The 26,784-nt window shown below is 35.3% G+C and overlaps 2 protein-coding genes across 2 annotated transcripts; both read right to left on the bottom strand.

The window, feature by feature from the left end:
* Positions 1-15,877: 15,877 nt before the first annotated feature.
* LOC131632719 (subtilisin-like serine-protease S) lies at positions 15,878-18,912 on the bottom strand. The gene is made up of 8 exons (XM_058903448.1): positions 18,735-18,912; positions 18,543-18,654; positions 17,795-18,335; positions 17,585-17,679; positions 17,235-17,474; positions 16,833-16,947; positions 16,524-16,731; positions 15,878-16,425 (listed from the first exon to the last, which is right to left on the bottom strand). The coding sequence occupies exons 1-8, from the start codon at positions 18,910-18,912 to the stop codon at positions 15,878-15,880; spliced, it is 2,037 nt and encodes a 678-aa protein (XP_058759431.1).
* Positions 18,913-20,745: 1,833 nt separating this feature from the next.
* LOC131632735 (protein SUPPRESSOR OF K(+) TRANSPORT GROWTH DEFECT 1) lies at positions 20,746-26,498 on the bottom strand. Its single transcript, XM_058903465.1, has 8 exons — positions 25,748-26,498; positions 25,138-25,243; positions 23,562-23,760; positions 21,790-21,858; positions 21,635-21,709; positions 21,428-21,526; positions 21,181-21,336; positions 20,746-21,094 (listed from the first exon to the last, which is right to left on the bottom strand). The coding sequence occupies exons 1-8, from the start codon at positions 26,214-26,216 to the stop codon at positions 20,969-20,971; spliced, it is 1,299 nt and encodes a 432-aa protein (XP_058759448.1). The 5' UTR covers positions 26,217-26,498; the 3' UTR covers positions 20,746-20,968.
* Positions 26,499-26,784: the final 286 nt, after the last annotated feature.

Raw genomic sequence — 26,784 nt, 5'->3', positions numbered from 1 at the left:
ATGAAATGGATGGAAGCTTTGGTGTTCTCGAGTAAGATGTCGGTTCTTGTCAACGATAGTCCTACTTTGGAATTCAATATGGAAAGGGGTCTTTGTCAAGGGGATCCTATTTCTCCTTTTCTTTTTGTTATTGTGGTGGAAGGCTTAAAGGCTTTGGTTAATAAGGCGGTTCAAAATGGTGATTATATGGGTAGGAGATGGGAGTTGGAATCATCTTTGAGCCATTAAGTCGGTTTTGAAAGGTTTCGAATTGGTATCGGGCCTAGGTATCAATTATCACAAGAGTAAAATCATTGGTATTAATATTAATCCGCATGTTTTGGATGTGGCAACTTCTTTTCTTTCTTGTAGGATGGAGGCTAAAGAGTTCAAATTCCTTGGTATTTACATCGGTTCTAATCCTAGAAAGGCTTCATCTTGGAGACCGCTCTTAGATAACATTAGAAAAAGGTTGAATTCTTGGAAAGGGAGGTGGTTTAGTTTTGGTGGGAGGATTACTCTTTTAAAATCGGTTTTGAGTAGTTTGGAGATTTTTACCTTATCTTTCTACAAAGCCCCTAAGAAGATAACGGCGGAGATCAATAAACTTCAAAGTAATTTTTTGTGGGGAGGGACAGAGGAGAAGCGTAAAATTCATTGGGTGACTTGGAAAGAAGTGTGTCTCCCGGTGGATAAAGGTGGTCTTGGTATAAGAAGTATGGAAGATTTCAATATAACGCTTCTCTTGAAGTGGAGGTGGCGAATTTGTGAAGGATCGAATTCCTTGTGGTATAGAGTTTTGAAGGCGAGATATGGGGATGTGAAGTTAAAAGCGTTGGTAGGAGAAAAGAAGAATGCTACAAGGTCCAAGAGAAGATGATTGAGAGAGACAAGCAGGTGAATTACCAGTGTGTGCAACCGAAGCAGTAGAATACGAGTTCTGATAATTTTGATACCACCTGAGAAAATCATCGTAGTTTGGCGTAAAGTTCTGAGGAGTAGCCATGAGTATCTGGAACAGTTGCACGGTGGCGAGTGGGGCGCTGGAAAAATCATCGGGATCGGCCGGATCAGAGGAGGCGTTTCTGCCAGTAGGGTTAGTTTGCCGAAAGGTCGCCAAAAACAATAGCGGCAACAGCGGATGGCGACGGCAGTCCGGTGGTGACTGGAGAAATTTGAAAACGGATGCCGGAATGAGTCACGACAATGTATGAAAGGCAAACCGGATTTATGACACGGTTTGCCAAAAATTTCTCACCGGAAGACAGTGGGTCAACCGGGTAAAGCACGGTAAAGGGTTGTCTCTCAGCAGGCTCTAGATACCATGTTGAAATACAAAAGACTAAGAGACATTTGAATAAACCGTGTGTATAGTAAAGCATTACGGAGACTTTACTATATATAGAGAGATTACAACTAAGTATATGATATAGTCAATGTGGGACTATTCTATATACAAATATTCTTAACACTATATTTACAAATATCAACAAATAGTATGTATAACATGATAGCACACAAGACAGGGGAGACATCACGACTTGTGGCGAGTGTGCATCATTTGAATGGAGGCTTGTTTGACATGTTACTCTACTAAAAAGAGGGGGTGAATTGTGTGTTTCAAAAAAATGGTTGTTTGAAAAACTTTTACAATTATTTTCAGAGTTTAAAACCATTATGAATGTTTTAATAATTCAGCAGCAGAAAGATAAATAAACAGAAAATAAAAAGTTAAGGGTAAGGGTAAGGGAGATAACATCAAGAATTATAGTGGTTCGGTCGAAATGAAGTGACCTAATCCTCTTTCCAAGATTTCATCTTCAGAGTATCCAATAATTCTTAAGAAAATATAGTAGGTTGAACTCTCAAAACTCCTTATACAAAGAAAAATGAAGCTTTTGGATAACTTCCAATCAAACAGTGAGTAGAGGAGAGAAATGCTTAGTCTTGCTTTCAAACGACGGATTGAAGCAGTTAGCCTTATTTCTAAACAACAACTTGAAGTGGTTAGTCCCCGAAGTAAATCGAGATTTTACACAGGCTTATCTCAAACCAAAGAGAGTTTTGAACCATGAGGTTTTGACCAAGATGACCATGAATCACTGATATTTTAATTCGGGCTGATCTCGAAACAATGAAAGTTTTTGACCGGGCAGAGCTAACAAACCAAACAAGGATTTTACACAGGATAACCACAAACCAGAATCCAATAGTTGCGCATATCAACTGTAAAAAAAATAAATTGATTAGAAAGAAATGGTACTTGTTGTTGTTTTTATTTTAATTGTTGTTCACATGATTTTTTTGAAATAATTTATTTATGATTTGTTAAAAAAATAAACGAAGAAGATGGACACGTGGAAGAAATTGATACATTTGATTGATTGATTTGCTCAAATTCACCCTTACTTTCCTGCTTTAAAGTTAGGGATCCTCATTGGGGTATGGGTTTCAGTGGCGACAGAGGGACGTTTTCCGATCCCCACTGGTGAACAATACGCTTCAATCGTCCACCTATATCTTACCTTGGAATGTCCTTTGTGCCTATAGTGGTATTTATGGACAAAACTTGGATGATGTGATATATCTTAGCCTTTAATTATGTTGTTCCAAATCAAGTGATTGCCTTTATACAATGAGCAACATGCCTCATAGTAGGACTTTCATTTCACAGTTGACCTCGAAACTGAGGAGGTTGGAATAATGAAGCATCGTCGTTGAATGGTTGATCTGTGGGAGAGAGTGGAGTGTCCTTGATTGATAGATGACCTATCGGTGGTGGTGGAAGATCAATTCTTCACTAGGATGATGAGGATGCACTTTGTGCATTCAGATATTCTTGAGCATTTCTAGAAATTTTGCTTGCAATGGATGTTGGATATTTGTGGTTGTGGGTGAATATGTGACAGCACTAGAACAAAGAAGGTATTGATGAAGATCGTACTTTAAAGATTCAAAATGTGTAAATTCACACTAACCTTAAGGATCAATTCGCCGCCACCAATTATAGTATATTGGGTGCAATTGAGATTAACAACGAATTGCCTTTAGGATACTTTGAATTCCTTAGTGTGAACTGCACAAACACACTAAGCGTATCTTTTGATAATAGGTTATAGAAAAATATTTCCTACACTTTAATCATGCATTAATAAAGAAAAGGATGATTTAAAATCATTGAAATGGTAGAGAAATGGTTGTGTATCATTCTATGTTTGTGTGTCTTTTCTAACTCCCTAGTGTTTGTATTTACAAAGTAGTTCATGCCACTTGACAAAGAAAAACACCTTTTGAAAATAAATTATGCACGTGATAATGAACAAATATATTGTTATAACCTTCCCACATTTTTATAATCGATGTAAAGGTTCAGTTTTTAAAGAAGCGTGTCCATTATCCAAGGGTTACGAGTTCGATCTTGATGTTGCTTCATTTTGAATTTAAATTTTACAACCGTTTCCAAAATAAATTTTATTTAAAATGACATGCTTCAAATTTGAACCTAGGTCCCCGATGATAAAAGGAAAGTGCCTTATGTAACACCCTAATTCTACCCAACGGTTATAATAAAAATCAGAGTGCAAAAGATCCAAATAACATAAGGTATTACAATATCAACTATATATCAACCACATAAAAGCTTATTATAACATATACATAACACATAAAAATAGGGAAAACTCGTACAACAATTAGTCTTCCAAAACCAAATCAACTTTAATAAAACAATGCAGCGGAATTCACATCTCATAAACTTCAAAGGTTAGCATCTTTGTATAACATGAAAACAATTAAAACAAACTTCTCCAAAAACAACTCATAGTTAAACTTAAACATAACAAAACAAACAAGCGTCAATCCCCCCGAGTGTTACGTATCAGAGCAAAGGACACCAACTCAAACTAATAACGGTAACAGCTACTCCTCATCGTTACCTGCACGTTACCAACAGAGGGTAACATTCAAACAGAAGGGGTGAGATATCAAACAGTATAAAGGAACGTATGATAATAATTATAGCGAAAAATAAGATCATACACAATTCACCACTTCATACAACATTAGCATCATTCATCGTTCAACAACACATCATCAATTATTACTAACAATCAATCCATCAATCATCACATGACCATGATAATGCAATGCAACCGACTCCCTAGTATGCATGTGGTACCCATGGCATCAGCCTACATCACTTTTCCAATTCAGGGCATAATCGAGCCAAGCTCACGTCACTTTGCCAATTTAGGTCACGTCATCGTCATAATCAATGCACTATGCAACATCTACATGTGACACACAATAATAATACAACACAAATAATACATCACATCATTGCCGATTCGGCTAATCACAACTGGTTGCGTTATTAGACAACCTAAAATTTGTCATCGTACATCGTTTAATCATCACGTCACTATCAACCACAACAATATCAACTAATATCAATGAGGAACAACCTCCAACTTAAATGCCAATATTCAGCGGCAACCACAGCGTCATTACTATTATAGTAATTCACAATTATCAATCACATCAAGATGATATACCAACATACAACGATATTCAACTTCAAATTATTTCATGATACCGGGAAAAATACATCTCAAGAAAAAGTTCTCAAAAGTTATTCAAATCGATCAACTTTCCGGAAGTTCAAACGGTGCGTCAAACAGACACCCGAGTTAAAAGTTATGGTTCATTGAAGTTTCAAACAAAATATTTCAATTTTACACAGTAGAACCCGGTTCCTGAGAACTGGGAACCGGTTCCCATCCGTAAATCCCATTTTTCACGCACAAAGGGGTCTGGGAACTCGGTTCCCCCAAACTGGGAACCGGTTCCCGCTGTGCAAAACCCAAAAAATTCCCCAAATTTTCTGCTACGAGATTCTACCTCCAAAACCCCAAAAACCCCATTCTCAAACATCAAAACTTCATTTTAAGTCACAACTTCTCAGATCTAACATTGGTATCAAATAGCTAATCAAGAACACATATCATTTTCATCAAATACTCAACAAACCACTCATCAATTTCAACATTCATTAACAACATCAAGATTTCAATTATTCTATGAACATGGATATTAAAGAATAGAATCAAATCTCCACCATAATCTATCATCATACAAACCCTTATAATGAAAGAATCTCACCCTTACCTTGGTTTGGATTGAAGACAACTCTAAATCTCCAATGGGGTTTGCCCTAGCTTCCTCTTCTCTTCTCTTCTTCTTTCTTTCTCCAAAATGTCACTTATAACTTTCTTTTCCCAATTTTCTCTTGTTTTGATATTCTTACTAACTTCTCATCATTACTAATGGGCTTAAACTAACACCTTACAAATGCTACTACTAACTCTAAGTTAGGCTCAATACTAATTACCTCATCATATTATTACTACTAATTACCTAATGAAATAACATAATACCAAATAACCCCATAATTATCAAATAATTCACAAAACACACTATAAAATAAATAATTAAAATAAAATGGGCGTTACACTTTACCAATAACCCATTTGTTCATAATGTTACTGTTATACCCCAAAATTTGCCCGCATCTTTTTCAAAAAAAGAAGGCAACAGACTTCTGTCTAAAAATTGAGAGTTTCATATAATCTTGGATTTTATTTCATAAATATCGTGATTTTATGAATACTCGGTTTTTTAGAATTTTTCTTATACGGTATTTTGGTTCGCTGTTGAATTTATTCTTACACAAACGCCAATTACTGTTTATCACTTCACACACGCTGTTTATTTGAGATTTATTTGCAGATAAATAGTACTGACGCAATTGGTACAGAATTAAATTTTGCAGGCGCAGAGTCCGGGGATTCAGACTGTACTGGTAACAAGTAAATTATTATTAGTTTTTTGTTTCTCACTAATTTTTGTACTATATTCTATTATTTTCAAAATCTTTTCCTTTCTTTTCAAATCTCTTTCTTTCAAAATCAAATCCTAACTTTATTCTACACATCTCTCTTTTTCAAACCCTACCATACACTTTCTTTCAAATCCTACTACCACTCAAATTTTCCTTTTTTGTACGGAATCACTTCATTCCCCGACGTCTCTATCCTTCTTTTCACTCTATAAATACCTCTCATTTTTTCCATAAATTCTCACATCAAATTTTAACTCATCTCTCAAATTTCTACCTCATATTTATTTTCTCTTCTTCCCCGGCAAAATGGCAAAGTGGATGGATACGTGTTTTCTTATGGTCATCACCGTCTTGGTGGTGATCATGTCCTTTTTCTGTCTGCACAGTCCTGAAAAATGCGGACCTGGGTTGTTTACACTCCCGATCATCTATATGTTGTTATTTATAGCATGGGTTTTTAATCGTCATTTTTAAAGTTTGTCGTATCTTTTGTTCTCAAATAATGTACCGTTTATTTGTCGTACTGTTCATTATATTATGTAATATTTGTACTATCTGTATTAAATGTCGTACTATCTGTCGTACTGTAGTTTAATTATCCTGATAATATTTTGTGTGTTTTCTGCCAGTTAAATATTTATTTCACTGTGCATTAAATATTTATCAAGGTTATTATCGGTAATTTTGTTCGCGTACGGTATATTTTATTTATTTATTATGTTTGTGTTTTTTCTAACAACTCATGTAAATAAATTTTTACCATTAACATAACAAAAAAACAAAAAGAAAAAATTAACTTTAACTGTTGAATTTTCACTTTAACTGTTACGTTAATGCCCGAACAGCCAGTTGACAGTCAAACCCGCTGACAGTGCGATTCTCCGTGTTTTGTACCATCAATCAAATCAATCTTTTGCATTTCAAAATTCCAATATTTTTGTTCTAGAAGTCTTCTGATAATCACATGATCAGCAGAGACTCAGCACTGCACAAAAATCAGGTACGCTTAACTCTCTCCTACACAAACAGTCCATAACTAAGGGTTTTTATTTTTTTCAGAAGAACAAGTTTTTTGAGACCTCAAATGGATTTCATGGATCTCCATATATCTCAAAGTACCACCATACAAATTTTCAAACTTCAATTCGCTCAGACGCACAGTCAGCAGCTCAAACAGTCAACAGACGACCAATTTGACCAAAAAAGTCAACAGACAGTCAAAAATGAAATTTTTTGTCAACATCCATATTTTGTCAAAAGATTCATCATTTGATTATTGGTTGATCATAATTCATCAAGGAAAGATCAAAAATCAACAAAACCCTAAGTTTCAAAATTAGGGTTTTCTCCTAAAAAGTCAACTGAACTTTGACTGACCATAACTCTCTCCTCATTCATTCAAAAAATTCCAACCAAAGCTTGTTTTGAAGGAAATTCAATTATCTTTCAAATGAAATTGATCCCATGGTCATTGGATTCACCATTTGAAAAATATGAGCTCAGACATTACAGGTCATTTTCAAAGTCAACAAAAAGTGGTTTTTTGTCAAAGGCCATAACATCAAGATAACTTCTCCAAATGAAAAAAAGTTTCCAAAGTAGCTTGTAGAGGACATCTTGAGGTTTCTAAAAAGTACAAGAACTCCTTCATATGATAAAAATTGAAGGATTTATGCCTTGTTGAAGTTGGCTATATTTTGGGAAAATGCATGAAACCAACATCGATCAAAAGTGTTTTTTTTCCAAAAGGGGCCAAGTTTTCATGATCCAAACATGCTTCTAACAATTTTAAGGGCCTCCCACGACCAACCTAAGGCCCATAGCATTTTTATTTCTTTTTTGGTTTAATTTTATTACATTTAAAGTTAAATTGAAAAAGAAATGGTGAAGGATAATGGTGCAATGCTTGATTCTTAAGCTAAGGCCACCAAGAATGATTCAACTCTGCAGCAAGAGAGGTACAAAGCAGGCCTAGGGCAAGAGGTTGAAGAAAAATCAAGCCATGGTCAAGAATTCAAACTTTTTTATATTAAAGAATTCAAAAGTTCAACAAAGATCATCAATGCTTCTTAGCTTAGTTTTGAAGCACTTCATTGCTTATAAATGAAGTAGGATACTTCAGTAACACACACAAAAATTCAGAACCATTACCATGCTTATACCACTCTTGTAACAACTTGTAATTTTGAAGAAAATTTGAAATTCGAATTTTAAATTCAAGCTCATTTCAATAGAAACTAAACACTCAAACACATTCTCTAACCTTCATTGAATATATCCCAATCATTTTCAACAAGCAAAGCACTCAGAATCAAGCTCCATAGCTCACGGTTTGCTCAAACAAAAACTAACCAAAATCTCATTATACATGCATATTTAGCACGATGTAATCATATATTTGAACTTGGTTTGATGTTCTGATCGTTTCTGGACATTTAATTAAGGTTTGGTTAAGTATTCACGAAGCTACCATTTTAGGGTTCATGATCTCAAAATTAGGGTTTCTCGAATTAGGCAAAATCACAGGTTCAAAGTGGTCTCATTGAATTCGTATGAACCAGACGAATTGAACCATGGCCTCGCGCCAAATTTATTTCACGTTTTGCTTGTATTCGTTATTTTACAGGTGTAATAGGTTGAATTCTTTTATAGAACCTGCAAATGAACGGTGTAAAAGGTCCATCCTGATGAGGAAGACGAGACGTGGCGTCCTCTGAGTGGTTGGTTTGCGCGGGCGTGTGTTTTGAAGTTCAGACCAATCATGTGCTTCACGCTCCACTATCATATCATGTGCCATGTGTTTTCAGCCATCTGATTTCATTAATCCAAGATCCAACGCACCAAAACACACATCCATATCATGGACTCCACTGATTATCACACAGGATCACAATTAATATATTTTTCTATTTTATTTTATTTACTTCTAAAATTAATTTAAAATAGTTTAAAAAATCAAAAAAATATAATAAAAATATTTTTAGGTTTATAAAATAATCTATTAATTTTTGACACAAAAATATTTTATTTTTCTAAATAATTAAAATATTTTGTTTAATTAATTAGTATATATTTATATATTTGCTTTTTAATTAACCTATCAAAAAAATTCAAAAAATTTTGTTCTTTTTATTAAATTAGGTTTATATATTATAGACTAATTTTGTACATATTTAGAATATTTTTCTCTTTAAGTTTTAATTATTTGTATAATTATTTGCATCATTATATGTTAATTAACTTAATAATTTCAAAAAACATCTTCAAAAAATCCAAAAAAATTAATTTTACTTTAAAAATAATTTATAAGCAACTTGAACATATTTTAGACTTAATTTTTAGGTTTAAATTTTATTTCTACCTTTGCTCATTTTAATTAAACTAATTATGCATTAATTCTAATTAAAATCAATCATACAAAAAATCCAAAAATATTTCTTTTATCTTATTGCAATTTAAATTCATAGATAAAGTGTATAGGTTGTCAAAATCATGTAAATAGCGTAGTTTACATTTCTCGCACAATCGATGTAATAGCGTAGATTTACTTTCCGCATTTTACATTCCCGCATTTTAATTCCTGTACATATAAAACTGCGTGTATGTCAAAGATAAAAACTGAAGCGTTAGGTCACTAACTTCAAAGATAAAAATATCTGAATCAGAACAGAATCACACTTGCACCTCTTAGGGTAATCCCTCTGTTACTCTTTTTCAAAATCAATTCCACTGTTTCAAATACAAAATCCAAACTTTTGTTTACATCCAGTAAAAGGAGAATTTTCTAAAAGAAATAGGAAAGGACCTTATAAACTTATGGTAGATCTCCTAATTGCTTGCTCAAATCAAAACAAACAAATGTCTCATATATCATTGTTTTTCAAAATAAAACTTTCAAAAAAAGACAATACTTGGTATATATCCAAACAAGGATCATTACGAAGTTAAAGCTCTTTTTTCAAAAACATCTTTCGAAAGATAAAACACTTTGTATACATCCGTACAAGGATCATTACAAAGCCAATTTATAAAGGTATTTTAAAACCACATACAAGCATTTCAAGGCAAGACAAATGATTCAAAACAAGTGAGCTAAGCAATTAAGAGCCCATGGATAACCATGGATACAAAGGGGTGCTAATACCTTCCCTTTGTATAATCTACCCCCTTACCCAAAATCTCTTAAAGGTCTTTTTCTGTTTCTTTTATAAACCTTTCCTTAATTGGATAAAATAAAAGTCGGTGGCGACTCTCTGATTTTCAAAACTCAAAAACAAAAGAAGAGTCAGTTCGTATCTCTCACGAGATAGAAAAAACCGAGCGCATTACAGTTACTATTTAGCTTGTAATTTATATAAATTATTAAATAAGTATGAACTTCCAAAAACATTTTGGAAATCTCAAACAATGGATTGGCGTTTCTTGGTTGTGATGGTTGTCATTTTCTTCTTGTCTTTGTTCATCGTTAGATTTTGTCTTTGAAATGCCGTAGTCGTTTCCCACATGTAGTGCCAGATAAATAATTTGAAATAGGCCTTTGTGATTCACATAATGGGAGTGAACCATGATTTAATGATGAATTTTGAATAGAATTTATGCATCGGTCTAACACCTAGAAATACTCTAAAGCCCAAGTCAGTGACAACTAGTGCAAGATTTTTTTATGAGAATTTATGGATCGGTCTAACACCTAGAAATACTCTGAAGCTCAAGTCACTGACAACTAGTGGGAGATTTTTTAGATTAAAATTATATGTACCTTTCATTGATTAGACATCTTGATTTTATGGAAGTGTCTCTAGGTTTTCAGAGACCTAAAATCTTCTTACTATCTCAGAGGACATGTGTCTGAAAGTCCTTAGGAATACGGTGAAAGCGAGTTACGCCTTTGACCCAAACAGGAACAAATAGGTCATTTCAATTCCCAAAATATAATTAAGTAGTTCAAGGTCATCTCAACCTTTATTGATAATTTATCATTGAGAATTTGTCTCTCAATCAAATCATCTCAAGTATGAATAATATCATCAACATAAATAAGAAATACAATCATTTTTTCTACTAATGGGTGTTTGAATAAGAGAGTGTGATATCTTTGACTTTACTTATAGTCCAAGCACAATACTACCTATGAAAATCATTCAAACTATATTTATGACTGCTTTTTCCATATAAACCCTCATTCAATCCACATACCTTGTTGGCTCTAATTGTGAGACCAACGCCTTGGAGAATTTCCATATACCTCTCCTCCCCTAAGTCTCCGTGTAAGTATACATTTTTAACATCAAATTAAAATAATTTCCATCTGTAGTAAGTAGCTATATATAGTAAGATTTGAATAATATTCATCTTCTCCATAGGAGACAATGTCTTCTCATAACCAATATCATATGTTTGTGTACATTCTTTTGTCACTAGTTTGACTTTGGAGCAATTGGGAGATATAGATCCCCCTACATCCAGTTTACTTTTTACCTCCTTGCCTCTCACCAGTCTTCCAACTTCAGATTTTTTCATGTGCTTTCGTTTCTTCATTTGAATTCAATTTTTATCTTTCAATGTTTCTTAACTAAATGATGGAAATCTCACAAAGTCAACAACTACAATAAAACTATTATATTACAGAAAAAGATGTTTAGAGAAAGAGAATTGAAAAATAAACTATTGTAGAAATATGGAATATTTTATATATTTTGTAAAGAATGCATAAGAGGTATTTATAAACTATAAATCTATCTAAATAAGGGAAAGGGTAATTATTCTCCCTATAAATGCTAATTTAGTCATAATGACCTGTACAGAACAACAGCTCATAATGCGTTGTATGTTATTCAAAATATTCTAATAATAATAATACTGATATTACAACACTCCCCCTCAAGCTAGGGAATGGATATCTATCATCCCCAGCTTGCAAGTAAGATCTCGAAACCGCTCCAAGGGAAGTCCTTTGGTGAGCACATCAGCTAACTGAAGTCCTGATGGGACATACTGTGTAGAAATAAGACCGCTATCCAATTTCTCTTTGATGAAGTGTCGGTCTATATCTATATACTTTGTTCAGTCGTGTTGGACTGGATTGTGAGCAATACTAATGGCAGACTTATTATCGCAGAAAAGTCTCATAGGAGCGTCATACTTTATTTTCAAGTCATCTAGAATGATCTTCATCCACAATAATTCACATACTCCTTGAGCCATGGCTCTAAACTCTGCCTCTGCACTTGATCTGGCAACTACATTTTGTTTCTTGCTCCTCCATGTCACTAAATTTCCACCTAGAAACATACAATATCCAGTGGTGGATCTCCTGTCAACAATTGACCCTGCATAATCTGCATCAGTATAAACCTCCATAGACAATTGCTCACTTTTCTTGAACAATAGTCCTCTTCCTGGGCTCATCTTTAGATACTGCAAGATTCTATCCACTGCCTGTAAGTGTCTCTCCTGAGGGTCATGCATGAATTGACTGACAACACTAACTGGATAAGCTATGTCAAGCCTGGTGTGAGATAGATAAATGAGTTTTCCAACAAGTTGTTGGTATTGAGCTTTATCAACCCTTGGGCTTTCCTCATCACTCCCAATCTTGTGGTTTTGCTCTATAGGCACTCTGGTGGGTTTACAACCCAACTTGTCAGTCTTTTTGAGAAGGTCAAGGACATATTTTCTCTGACAAATGAAAATGCCTTGTTTTGAGTATGCTACCTTCATACCTAGGAAATATTTCAACTTTCCAAGGTCTTTCATTTCGAACTGAGCTGCCAACTCCTTCCTCAAGTTCTTCTTCTCAAATTCATCATTACCTACTATGATCATATCGTCTACGTAGACTAACAAAAGAGTGAGTTTACCATTTTGAGCACGCTTTATAAAGAGAGTATGATCACCTTGGCTTTGTTTATAACCCAATGACACCATTACATGAGTGAGCCTTCCAAACCAAGCCCGAGGTGATTGCTTGAGCCCATATATGGCCTTCTTTAACCTGCAAACCTTATTACTTCCTGAAGTAGGGTCATATCCAGGTGGGATCTCCATATACACCTCTACCTCCAAATCTCCATGCAAGAAAGCATTTTTCACATCAAACTGCAACTCCCAATCAAAGTGAGTTACAAAGGAAAGAATGATTCTTACAATGTTCATTTTTTCTACGGGAGCAAATGTCTCTTCATAATCAATTCCACAAGTCTGGGTGTATCCCTTTGCAACTAGTCTCGCCTTATATTTGTCGAGTGTGCCGTCGGATCGGTATTTTACCGTATATATCCACCTGCAGCCTACTGACCTCTTGTCATTTGGCTTCTCAATAATCTCCCAAGTCCCATTTTTCTCTAGTGCATGCATCTCTTCATTCATGGCTCGAATCCAGTTCTTATCCTTTGATGCTTCTTGTACTGATGCAGGGACTCTAATAGAGTCAATAGCTGAAATAAAACTCTGATGCTGCACTGAAAGCTTTTCAGTAGACACAAAATGGGATATAGGGTATTTGGTACAAGACCTTTTTTATTTTCTCAAAGCAATAGGTAGGTCATCAAAGTTTGGCTCACAAGAATTACTAGCCTCAGGGTTAGGAACACTTACCTCAGGTTCAGACAATTGGACTTGTTGGGGCAGAACGGGTTTACCTTTCCACCTTTTTTGTTGTAACTATAACTTGTATTTGTCAACATTATTTTGCACTGGTATAGGTACATCACCACCTTCCTCATTAGGCATTAAGGGCTCATGTATTACAGGAATAACAGACAACTCAGGAGACGGCTTTGGGTCCTGCATTATAGGAATAACTGGAAGGACAGACAACTCAGGAAACGGCTCTGGGTCCTGCATTAGGAATAACTGGAAGGAAAAACAACTCTGAAGACTCAGCTTCTGGATTATTCTCCCCCTGAAGCTGAGGACTGGGATAAAAAGACTCGGATTCCTGAAAAGTAACATCCATGGATATATAGACACGACGACTAGGAAGATGATAACACTTGTACCCTTTCTTATCTGAAGCATATCCTATGAAGATACATTTAATAGCACAGGGATCTAACTTACCCCGATGAGAACCATGAACATGGACAAAGGCAAAAAAACCAAAGACACGATTCTGAAGACTTGACATAATGAGCACGGACGGATAGAATCGAGTCAGGACCTGCACAGGACTAACACCAGATAACACCCTAGAAGGTATCCTATTGATTAAATAAGTAGAGGTCAAGACAACTTCCCCCTAATAAAATTTAGGAACATTCATTTGAAAACGTAATGCTCGGGTGATTTCAAGAATATGACGATTTTTCCTTTCAGCAACCCCATTTTTTTGTGGAGTGTTAACACAAGTCAACTCATGAACAACACCATTAGTTTTGAGAAAATTGTGAAGATTTTGGTTTACATACTCCTTACCATTATCTGACCGTAAACTTTTAATAGGTTTCCCAAACTGTGTTTTAACCATTTGGAAAAAGTTAACAAACAATTGACATACTTCAGACTTATCTTTCATAAGAAAAACCCATGTAACCCGAGTACGGTCATCAATAAAAGTAACATACCATTTTGCACCAGAAATATTGGAAATGGATGAAGGCCCCAATACATCAGAATGAACAAGAGCAAAGGGTTCGACACTCCTAGTATCACTAGGGGAATAGGTTGCTCGATGGGATTTGGCAAACCGACACACATCACAATGAAAGGAATCAGCCGACACTTTGGTAAATAAGTGAGGGAATAAAGACTTGAGCATGCAGAAAGGAGGATGTCCAAGACGTCTGTTTTGGAGCCATATTTGAGTATTTGCCCATGACTCTGAACCAGCCAGATGACACTTGCTTTCCTTATGAGGTAGACAATATAACCTGTTATGTTCCTCAGCAATTCCAATTGTCTTCCCTGTGGCAAGGTCCTGAAAAACACAATGAGAATGAAAAAAGGTCACAGCACAGTTCAAGTCTTTAGTGAGTTTATGGATGGACAAAAGATTGTTAGAAAGCTTAGGGACATGAAGCACATGATTTAGATGGAGAGATGGGCTTAGGCGAATGTTACCAGATCCGACAATCGGGGTTTGGGACCCATTTGCAACGGTAATATGGCGTTTATTAGGTAAAGATGAATAAGAAGAGAGATATGACATATATGGAGTCATGTGATCGGTTGCACCAGAGTCAATAATCCAGATATCTTTAGAACAAGAGGCATTTAAAGCTAAGAAGCTAGAGTTCTTACCAGTCATGGTCAGAGAACTAGTGTTAGAGAACTTACTTAAGGAGTCCATAAAGAGAAACAAACCGTCTCGAGCCAGGAGAGGATTGAGATCTACTGTTAGGAGAGGATTGAAGGGCTGCCAACGAGAAACACCAACAAAGATGACAACCAAACAATTAAAGGCTGCAAACAACAAGAAACAGAGGTACAACAATGAAGGTTGTCCTGAAAAACAGAGGTACAGCAATGAAGGTTGTCCTGAAAAACATCAATGAAGGTGAAACAGTTCGGATCTGCACCGGCGGTTGAGCGGTGCACGACGGCTACAAAGTCACCAAGATCACTAGGGTTCCAAGAGAAAGGGAACCTAAAAAAAAGGGCCGTAATAAGAACGGCTAGTGTTTTGAGCGCGGAAGCAGAGCCCCTAGAATCGAGTGCTCTGATACCATGTAGAAATATGGAATATTTTATATATTTTGTAAAGAATACATAAGAGGTATTTATAGACTATAAATCTATCTAAATAAGGGAAGGGTAATTATTCTCCCTATAAATGCTAATTTAGTCATAATGACCTGTACAAGACAGCTGCTCATGATATTCAAAATATTCTAATAATAATAATAATACTGATATTACAACAACTATCAATACTTCAAAGCACAAGATCTTTTATTAGGATCAGTATCACATGTAAATCATCAAAACAATATATTTTTGCATATTGAAACTGATGAAAATGCATTTTCTTGTAGTACAAGCCAATATAATCACTTAACTCTATGTAGATACTACATTAACACCAATAGGACTCCTTACATTTTGTCTACCATTCTTCCATGTCAAGGCACCAAACACAAAGTTTCCATTACTATTCTTGAAAGGGACAATATCAATCCTAAAAGTTATCCTCTCTCCCGTTTTCGAGAACTTCAATCCCACTGGTGTAACTTTAACATTCACACCAGATGGATTTTCAACACTTGCAACATACACTGCTGGTTCCCGACCATAGTATGTAACGGTTCGATAAACAGATAAACTTCCATTCAAATTCGATACACCGATTGAAGGGTAGTTGAAGTTGTAGGAAGGTGTGGAAGTTTTCTGGCATTGAGTAAGTACACCAGTGATGTTTCTAAGCTGCAATGGACTTGCTCCATTGCTGCAGAGAAAATCGAGAGCATCTTGGGAATCAAAATCGTATACTAGTCCAGGATTGAGCGATGCAAGTGGATTTATGTGTCCGGATCCGTAGTCGAATGGAGTTGTTTGAGTTCCGTTTGGATCTCTTCCTATGAGGTGGTTTGTGTTATCAATTACTGTTGCTGTAACATCATAACAAAGGCATCATAAGAGTTTTTTTTTCATATTTCAAACAAATTTTAATGTTTTTTTTTTGTTTTCGAGACGATAAAAAATTTACCTGTAGTCATTATTGCGGACATTATAGCTGCAGGAGACCATGTTGGGTGGTAAGATTTGATGATTGCTGCAACTGCGGATATGTGTGGACAAGACATTGATGTTCCTGAAATGATGTTATAGTCGACAGATTGTTGTTCGACTGTGGCTTCAGTAGCCACCGGAGACCATGCTGCCAGAATATTCAGTCCAGGTCCTGTGATATCAGGCTGCATTTTTCGATAAACAAAAGTTTTTATATTTAGGATTCATAAGTTGTTTTCAACTTATTTTATAAGCACTTAATTCATAGTCCAATGTGTAAACTTGCCTTGATAATATCTGGTGTTATTATATTTGGCCCCATGGAAGAAAAAGCTGCAACTTCTGGAGCAGGTTTGGTACCAACAACAGTTACTGTTGGGATGATTTTAGCAATAGGGTTCCTAAAAATAGAAAAAGCATTAGAACCAAGATTTCACAAATCAATCTTTTGACATCATCAAAGTCAGGACCGTCTTTTAGGGCGTGCAAAACAGAATACCGCATAGAGCCCAAATTTTGTCACAGTTAAACCAATAGGGCCTCATAAAATGTTTCTCACAGTGAAACCATAGTTAATAGGGCCTCTATGGTTAAACTGCGACTAATCTACACTGGCATCCGAAAAATTGAGATGGCTCTGATCAAAGTGCGACTAACTTTCATATTGTAGATTTTTTTCAAAACTCACTTATCTGTGTTTATGTATGCTTGAAGCTCTTCTACAGAATCCTGACCAATAATAGTGCTTGGGATGACAAACTGAAAACCAACTTCTTTGGCATTATGGTCAATAAGTATCATTCCAACACCACCACCTTGCTTTACTATGATGGATTTTTCTTCTCTATTGTCAATGAATGTTTCAATTGTGCAGATAACAATTTTTCCGTTGATTAAGGTAGGATCGAGAGTATTACTCTTGCAGAAGCTGGTAACAAAACAGATCAAAGAATTTGTGTTAGAAGAATTAACTCAATCCTAGAAAATCGGCTCGTAACTTGTAAGTATCTCCAATGAAGTTTGTGTGTTATGATATACCTAGCATTTGTTGCTGGAACTCCAGAAGCTGCCGCTGCACTTCCATATATCAAACCATGAAAACTCTCCATTTTTATTGGATTTAGAGAAAAACCCTGAAGGAACATAAACATGTCTTAAAGGATCACGACGCAGCCACAACCGTAACCGCTATTTAAAATCGTATGTATTACATGCATATTTATAAATGGTTTGTGCTATAAATTTCACCTTCAAAACTTTTGAGTTACCAAGGTAGATATTTGAACTGAATTCTCTATCTAACGAGCTAGCAGCAACAGTGAGGATCCAAGGAGCAACATTGCAAGCCGTTCGAGGAAAAACTGAGTTTCCTGCAGAAGCAGAAACAAGAATTCCCTTTTGGAATGCATGGAATGCTCCGACACTGACTGCGTCCTCGAAGTAGTTTGGCTGCGGAGGATTAGGACCAAAGGAGAGGGAAAGTATGTCAACACCGTCATGAATGGCATCATCGATAGCGGAAAGAACATCAGCATCGCTGCAAAATCCAAACCAACAGGCCTTGTAGATAGAAAGTCTTGCACTTGGAGCACCGCCTCTAGCTGTTCCTTTGGCAATGCCGAATAAGCTAGCATTAGCAACAATGGATCCCGCAATGGTGGAAGCTGTGTGTGTTCCATGTCCATCACTGTCTCTAGCTGATCTGAAGAAAACCTTGTTGACAACATCTTCTAGAGGACCGTTTTCTGCTTCAAAACCTTTTGAATAGAACCGCGCACCAATGATTTTACTGGAATGTCCAAACACAAGATAAGATCATGGTTATTATCAAATTGAGATTTATATCGTGAATTGGAAGAACTATTTTTGGAGAGGGTTGTGTCAGGAAATCGACAGTCAACTTAAAACTTAGTTGAATATTAATGATTAAACAAACTTGGTGTATCAATCTTAAGATATCAAATGATGAATTTTGAATTTCAAAATGTGTTCTTACTTGTTGCAATTGGCTAGCGTAAAATTATGTCCGGTAACACACTCTCCCTTGAATTTCTCAGGCACGGGACCTATTCCGTAATCATTAAAGCTTTCCGATTCCGGCCATACTCCTGAAAACCAGTGTGTGAAGTGAGTCATTGTAATAATCCAAACAAAAGAAAAAAGAGAATGCGACGAAGGAAGTAATTACCAGAGTCAATGACACCAACAATGACATTAGATGTGGAGTCTACAGCTATATGGCGGCTATTGTAGACGATGCCTAATCTAAGAAAATCCCAAGAATGAGTTGTGTGGAGCTTACTCGTTTTGCTCTCAAAAACCGACACAACGGAATCATATTCTGAAACATAATCCAACACATCCATTAGACCATAGAAGATTCTTTCAGACAAAATAAAAAGATAGAAATTACAAAGATATAATACAAAAGAACAATACCTGCAAGCTTATTAGCTTGATCTGGCGTAATCATGGCCGAAAAGCCTCGAAAGCTTTTACTATAATGGTGCAGTGCTGTTGCCTTTGCATCACTGAGACTAAAATGTTAAAAGAATTATTTGATATTTGAAATGTTCACATTCTCACATATAAGTCAAGCTTAAAAGAACACAAATAGTATTATGATATGATAAAAGGAACTTGTGTTAAATCTATTGTTATACCTGCCAGTGACTGAAGCTAGTATCTCATGGTTTGCTCTGATGACAGATTCTGTATTAGGGTGTGAATGATCTCCCATGTAAATTATATAATGCTGCATCAAGGAAAATTAACAAGTTAAGCCATGCTAATATTGTAACTCATAAGCTATAGATGCATGTAAACCCGCGGTGGTTGGTCTAGTGTGAAGGCTTGGGTCCTCTGAGAGAATGCGTCTCTCAAGCTCTCAGGTTCGAATTCCGTTAGGTGCTAACAATTCATGTGTTTGACCAAGTACATAGAGAGTTTTGCTCTGCCATTAAACGGGGTCCCGCAAGTGGACGGTGGTCATGAGATCGTATGGAAAAGTTTATAGAAAAGCAACTTATAACATGTCTATAAGTTGTTTCAAGATATTTTTATAAGTTCACCAAGATGACTATGAAAAAAGTGTATAGTATATATGAAAATGGTTCGACTTTATTTTATCTTTTATTATAAATATCTATGAAGCACCAAAAACACGACACTGACACTGACACGTCGACATCAATAATAATTTTAAAAAATGAATAAATTAAACGTAATCACAAATGTTAGTGTCTGTTTCAAACAGGGACACACATTTTTTTTCAGAGATTTCTGTGCTATGTAGATACAATAGCATTGAGCAATTATCTACCTTTGGAGTGGATCCATTGACCAAAGTATATCCAATAAACAAGAGAAAGGTGAGAGTTAAAGTTGTGGTAAACCCCATGATATGCAAAAGGGTTGAGGACAGAAAGCTAGAAGCTGAAATGGTGACTCTTACGGTATGTGATTCTCTCTTTTTATAAGCCAAAACAAACTAAATTACATGTCATAATCATATTTAAAAAAAACAGTTGCCGGCAACAAATGTTTCTGCTTATAACTTAGTGTACATTTGGGATTCTAAAAACAGAAATTTAAAAGAAAAAAAAACGGTTATAATATAATAAGATAGATATATGCTTGATTTGATGTACTAGCAGCATTTGGAAGAAGAATAACAAACAACAATTATTTGATTCGGAAGTATATTGCTAACTGATTCGACTTATCAGCACAAAAGCATGTTATGGGAGAATAAATTGCATATGTTTAGAGACCAAAAGCTATAGGACACAAATACCTGCTGGTAAGATAAACTTTGACCTTTCCAGGCATATTTCCTCACACATAAAAACAAGGTTTTGAATAACCTACATGCATTTGAAGGAGATATTTTAATTGGAATTACAAATTAATAAATAACATTTGGTAAGTAAATAAGACACAAGAAAGTTAAGTTCGTATTTTGATTGAAACAATCATCGATCAGGTTTTACTTGTTCACAATAAAACTTAATGAGTAAATGAAATCTTAATTGGGATGTTATAACCAAACTAGTTTGTCAGTATGTTGTCAGTAACTTGAAGTACAACAGCTGAAAATTCTTGCCCATTTTAACTCTTAAAAGTACTCAAAGTTAAAACTAAGCCTAAGTTTTTGAGAAATATACATTTAATATACAGGCCAACGTAAGCAACCAACATGACGTACAAATTATTTTTCTGATTATTTCAGATTCTGTTTTTATACACAATTTAGAAGTAAAATAAGCATCCACTTCAGTACAAGAGGGGAATTCACATCCACCATGATAAATAAAAAAGATACATTTCACTTGATCCAATAGCTCGGTAACTTACAACTTGTACAAATTATAACAATATGTTTAAACAAGTGTGGATCTTTGAAATAAAATCCATTAGCATTTAACCTTCCTCTCCGAACTCCTTGGTGAATCTCTCATGAACATCGAGATCAGATTTGCTTACTGTGGGCCTTTGTCTAGCAAGTACTTTGTCAAAATCGGTTCTTGATATAGGTGGAGGAAGAATCTACGTAGAAAATTATAACGATTAGTTCGCAATTATTATTTACTAAGAACTCAGAACTGTCAACAAAATCTGCATCATCTGAATACCTTTGAAGCAAGTCCCTGTGTGGCAAGATCCTGCATTGTAATTTGTACAGCATTTTGTTGCTTCTGTCCACATGGTATCCACATACCTTCCGGACTCTTAAAGAAAAACATGGCATCTTGGGTTTTACGGACAGGTTCAAATAAAACATCCTTCACCTGCAGAAGAGGTCCAAATACCTTTAACTTGAAACTCGTAAAAATAAAATGATAACTGCAACTAAACGTATCATATAGAAGTTAAACTTACACAAACAGATACATCTGAACCTGAAAACCCCTCTGACTTGCGAGCCAAGTGTTCAAAATCACTTTCAGTCAAATTATGAGGAGTGTCTCCTAGATGCACCTGTTCTTATCAAGCCATGAAAAAAAATGGTAAGACCATTTTGTTTGGTTCCAATAAGATCCATTCTCCAATAAAGTGAATAAACATAATCTCAAATATTTCCCTTGCCTTGAACATGTGTTGGCGAGCCTTTAAATCTGGTAGTGGAATGTATATACGCTTATCAAAACGCCGCCTTATTGCCTGCCATTGCAAGTTGATCAATCAAAACAGTATTTCATTGACTCAATATGAGAAAAAATAAACAACTATTTTCTTCTTACCTGGTCTAGAGCATATGGTGTATTTGTTGCTGCAAGAACGAGAACTTTTTGATCATTATGTCCGACCCCCTACAAGGAAAAGCAAATAAACTACTTCATTACACTGGAAATAAATTTTATCTTAATCTTAATATATAAAAGGTGGTCAGTCATAAAGTAAGTTTTCCCAATTAAAAGAGTTGCAACATTGTAATTCGCTTTGCATTTGCTTTTTTTATACAAGACAACGCTTTGCATTTAATTTGAAACTGTTGTCACATGCTTTATGACATCCCGTCACAATTTAGTAATCTGCTTAGCATTTGTTTCAACAGTTTATCTTTTATTTTTAAAAATAAAATAGTACTTATTCCCGCCTAAACTGTAGAATTCCTGTGAAACAGTGCCTTTTATGTGCCGTAAAGGTAACACTAGTACTTTTTAATTGTTGTTTATGCTTTGGGGTGCATTTTTGTTGTTTCAGTACTGGCTAGTAATAACCTGAAGTTTCAGAATCCAGACAACAACAATACTATATGGAGCTTGGTTTCACAAAGGCAGGGTGTTTTAACAGTTTTAACCAAATTGTATGGAAAAGAAACTAAAGGGAGTTGAGAAAGAAATAATTCCATTCTTTTGTTCAGTATTCCTGGCAAGTATTTGTGCCAAGAACAGAAGCTCAAGGGCAAGTTTGAGAGAGCTTAGTTGGGCTTATCTCTCATGACATAAACACTTGTGTAACTGTTTGGAAAATCTGCTAAAAAATAGTTGAAAATATGCTCATAATAATTATTTTTTGAATAAAGAAAGGTATTCAAAGGCATCACAGTAGAGCAAGAAGTCTCAACTAAGTTGGCTCTACCTATCAAATATAATATACCATAAAATTATTGATAAAATTTGAAAATACGAGATATGTTCATAAAATACGAGATATGTATATCTGCCATGGCGGATATTTGATAATACTGCTTACATGTCATCCTCTATTTGACTCTAATATATCCATTTGATTCTAATCTATCCACCTTAGAAATTATTTACAGGGAAAACATATGAAATGCAAATAGCTTATTGAACTTATGAATTTGTGACATAAGCTCTCATATGGCAAGCGTTTATTATTGAATCAGTGTTTAACTAAACTGTTTATCGAAATACCACCTACAAATTAGGAAAAATAATGAAATCAAGAAGCTAATAGCAAGATTGCTCACTCAATTAAAAAGCTAATAGATTCCACAATAGAATTCCACACATTTTGCAGCTATTCTAACAATGAAAGGAAACTAAGTCGTTGTATCAGATGTCACTAGATGGCGGTTAAAGGATATTATAGAGATGAAGACATTTCAAGTGTTGATTGCATTGCACACTCAAATGTAACAAAGCGACACAAACTATTGATAAGATGCAGATGAATAAGCTCAACTGTGGACCACAATAAGCAGAGACAACAAAATTTGCTTCAGAAATTGTCTTCAAAAAATTTATATGGCAACGAATACCTCCAGGTCCTTCAAACTTGAAAACCATTTTGCCAGATGAAAAGGCAAAGCGAATAAAACCTACTTTTGAAAATGAAAGCATAAGACAGCCATTTGCCTAAATGGGTTAATTTAATTACCTTCGAAATTAAGAGAACAATTAAAATTTTCAGTAGGGTGTGAAATTTTTAAAATACGACACATATAGGGACTTGAGCTTTTCACGTTTTCAAAATAATGCAAATCAAATGTCAATAAAAAACATTTACAGTTCTTATAAAGATATCCCCAACATAAATTTATTACCTGCATCTGCACCAGAAGTTCAGTTTTAATTCGTCTTGAAGCTTCACTCTCATTGCCTTCTCCACGAGTACCACATAGAGAATCTATTTCATCAACAAATATGATGGAAGGTGCACTTTCGCGAGCCATTTCAAAAAGATTTGAAACCAGCTTTTCACTTTCACCCATCCACTTTGAAACGAGGTCTGATGAAGAAACACTGGTAAAAAGAATTTAAAAAGTTCAATATGCTTGAAAAAATATGTCCACCTATAAACCTACAGTCTAACTATACAAAAGACCTTTCTTCAGACACTGTCATTGTCCAGTAAAAAGTGGGAACATTCCATTTTTAGATGTGCATGAAATAAATTAAAATCATGCAAAAACAAAGGCAACTGAAACATTTCCAACCAGGGGAGGATTAGTCTCGTGGAACAAATGATACCACAAATGTCCCATCATAAATCATGTTGAATGACAAACCATTTTTTATTTTGACATCATTCTTAATGGTGTAATGTGTAGTTTTCCTTTCTTACTGGGCATTTTTTTAAAGTGTTTTCCATTCACACCAAAACTACCTTGGATGAGAATCTGCTATCCGTTTCATAATAGGGGTTAATACAACTTTATTTCTAATGCTATCATTCCTAATCCTACCTTATCCAATGTGTCCACTAAGCTACCTTAATATTCTCAAATTCCCATCTTTATAATATATTGAGCTTAATGTATTGTTGTTGGGTCTTCACAAGAGCGTTCATTTCAATTTCATACAACATCACAAATCTTAATTGGTGTTGTGAACTTCAGTTTCAGCTTGAATGGTAACTTTCAATCACAAAAGTGTTCCTTTATTTTATCCATCCCATTTGAATCCTATTATTTACATATCCCTTTATGTCCCGTTATTTTGCAATATAGCAGTGCAAATTCCTTTCCTCCGTAGAATCTTTCATAATACCACTTTGGCTACTTTGTCATACTACTTTTCCAATTTGATGAAACCATGAGTGAATCCTTCTAATTCATACAATATCTCACTATCAATGTACAAAGTAGTCATATTTCTACAATCAACCTAACTGGCATAAAACTAAACATTTATTTTTTGTAATTAGGGTCACTTGTCTTAATATCCACTCAATTGCCATCTCCAAAAACTTCAAGCAGTTTAATGCATTATACACCAAATCATTTGCCAGGACAAGGGCAATTGAGAGAGATTAAAACTGGAGGATAATAGAATGATTTCTTATGGACAGGCGACTATGAAGAGAAAACTGGAAGGACAATATGGAGTTGAAGAGCGTAAATATTCATGTAGGCAAGGCTGATTGGGGAGAGAAATTTGGAAGGGCAGTATGAAGGTGGAGAGAGTAAACTTTCTCAAACCAAAAGAGAAAATGGACAGAGGGAAAGTGAAACAATGAAAAACATAATCAATTTTATTTCGATGGCATTTTATTTTGTAATCAGTAACTTAGACAACCGCGAATTAGGATCAGAAAGTCCAGACAAAAAAGTCAATGCTACTTAAGAAGTCCAAACATAATATATAAAATAATAAAATAATATAATATACAAAAATCACCTGAAAAACGTAGAATCGGCTTCAGTTGCAACAGCCTTAGCCAAGTATGATTTACCTGTTCCAGGTGGTCCATATAGCAAAAATGCTCTCCAAGGTCGTCTTTTACCTGAAATAGACCGTAGAATTTTGGCAAATCATATTAGATACTTATAACAAATAGCCCTTGTTCAATTGTTCCCTGTTCAACTTTCAAATATCTATCTATATTCTATCCTAAGAAAATTCTTTCACTGATGACATGTGGTAGAGTTTCATGATTCCTGTTTTCCGCCATTTGCCACCGGACAAACATATTTTTGCACCACAGATTGACCCTGGAGTGTTTGTTCACCTTAAAACCACAAAACCAAGAGGCTTGGTTGAAGCATGTGATATTTACTACTAGTTTTATTTGTATCAAATGTTCAATTGCTCCCGAAAGTTAAGTAAATGTTGGGATTGATAGTGAGCTTAATATAAGCATAACGCATAGAAATTTTGACAAAAACTACACTCTAGGGCTTCAACACAAATAAAGTGCCACAGTGCTCTGATCAAACTCACCTAAATCCAAACATACACTAAATGCAGCTGATCATGATTCATAACAACCATTCCAAACAAAACTCACCAGTAAAAAACTGAGGAAACTTCACAGGCAAGATAACAGCTTCCTGCAACGACTGTTTAGCACTCTCCAACCCAGCAACATCATTCCACTTCACATTCGGTTTCTCCCTCACAATCGCCGAATTCAACCCCGCTCTAAGCTTCGACTGCTCCGGATCCTCTCCATCACCCTCCCCATTCTTCGGCTTCGTTTTCGGCTTCGTAGCAACCGCAGCATCCCCATTAGAAGCCGGTCCCGGCCCGCCATCATCGAGCACAGCTCGGATCTCCTCGGCACGACGAAGATACTCAGTGAATTTCTGAGTAATAGCTTCTTTGATTTTGGGATTCTTCTCGTACTTGAGATGCGTTTTGAAATACTCCAACGCGTTCATGTATAGAGGAAACGCTTTTGCGTAGTTTCCGGCGTTATCTTCCTGTACCGCTTGTTTCACGAATTCTATTGCTTGTTCCTTGAAATTGCTATACATCTTGTTCTTATCGTTGTTGTGGTTTACGATGATCGCGTATAGTGGTTGAGAATTGAGAGGTTGTGGAAACCCTAGAGGTGTAAGAACATCGTTTGGGGGAAATTGGAATTGGAAACCCTAGAGTTTTTGTTTGGGGTGTGTTTGGAGAGAAAAAGCGTTTAACGTTTGGCGTTTGGTTTAAGTTGATAATAAGTGGCTGCGATTCAGGGAAGGTTCTTATGACCAGAGATGGGAGAAACTTCCACGTTTGAATGTTCGATTTCGCATACAGTTGGAGATTGTAATAATGCTTGCATTTTGATTTTATTTAATTTGATTATTTAAAGAAAAAGAGTAAAGTAGTATTAGTATTCTTTAAAAAATAGAGCATTTTAGATTTTTAGCTTATATCTTGGTCTCTCTTGCACCATACGAGTTTCTTAAAATGTCTCTTGCTTTCGTAAATATAAATATATAATTTTGAAAGTACTTTTATTTTGTTTAACGTTGTTTAGTTTCGTAGATGTACATACGAAAGTTTTCTTAGCTGCATATACGGAATTATTTGATGTTATATTCGCGTCAGACT

This window comes from Vicia villosa, unplaced genomic scaffold (assembly GCF_029867415.1).
Source record: "Vicia villosa cultivar HV-30 ecotype Madison, WI unplaced genomic scaffold, Vvil1.0 ctg.000992F_1_1, whole genome shotgun sequence".
Taxonomy (NCBI): Eukaryota; Viridiplantae; Streptophyta; class Magnoliopsida; order Fabales; family Fabaceae; genus Vicia; species Vicia villosa.
The sequence above is the reverse complement of the archived record's forward strand: the minus strand, read 5'-3'. Positions and strand labels throughout refer to the sequence as shown.

Bases quoted from the DNA above. Each gene is read 5' to 3' on its own strand.
- LOC131632719 (XM_058903448.1), bottom strand. From the start codon at position 18,912: ATGGATGTGTTGGATTATGTTTCAGAATATGATTCCGTTGTGTCGGTT. The intron at 17,680-17,794 runs GTGAAATTTATA...ATGTTCCTTCAG, and splicing joins GTAACTCAAAAGTTTTGAAG to GGTTTTTCTCTAAATCCAAT. The intron at 17,475-17,584 runs GTATATCATAAC...TTTTGTTACCAG, and splicing joins GTTCCAGCAACAAATGCTAG to CTTCTGCAAGAGTAATACTC.
- LOC131632735 (XM_058903465.1), bottom strand. From the start codon at position 26,216: ATGTATAGCAATTTCAAGGAACAAGCAATAGAATTCGTGAAACAAGCG. The intron at 25,244-25,747 runs GTGAGTTTTGTT...GGTCTATTTCAG, and splicing joins GTTTCCTCAGTTTTTTACTG to GTAAAAGACGACCTTGGAGA. The intron at 21,527-21,634 runs GCAAGGGAAATA...TGATAAGAACAG, and splicing joins CTCGCCAACACATGTTCAAG to GTGCATCTAGGAGACACTCC.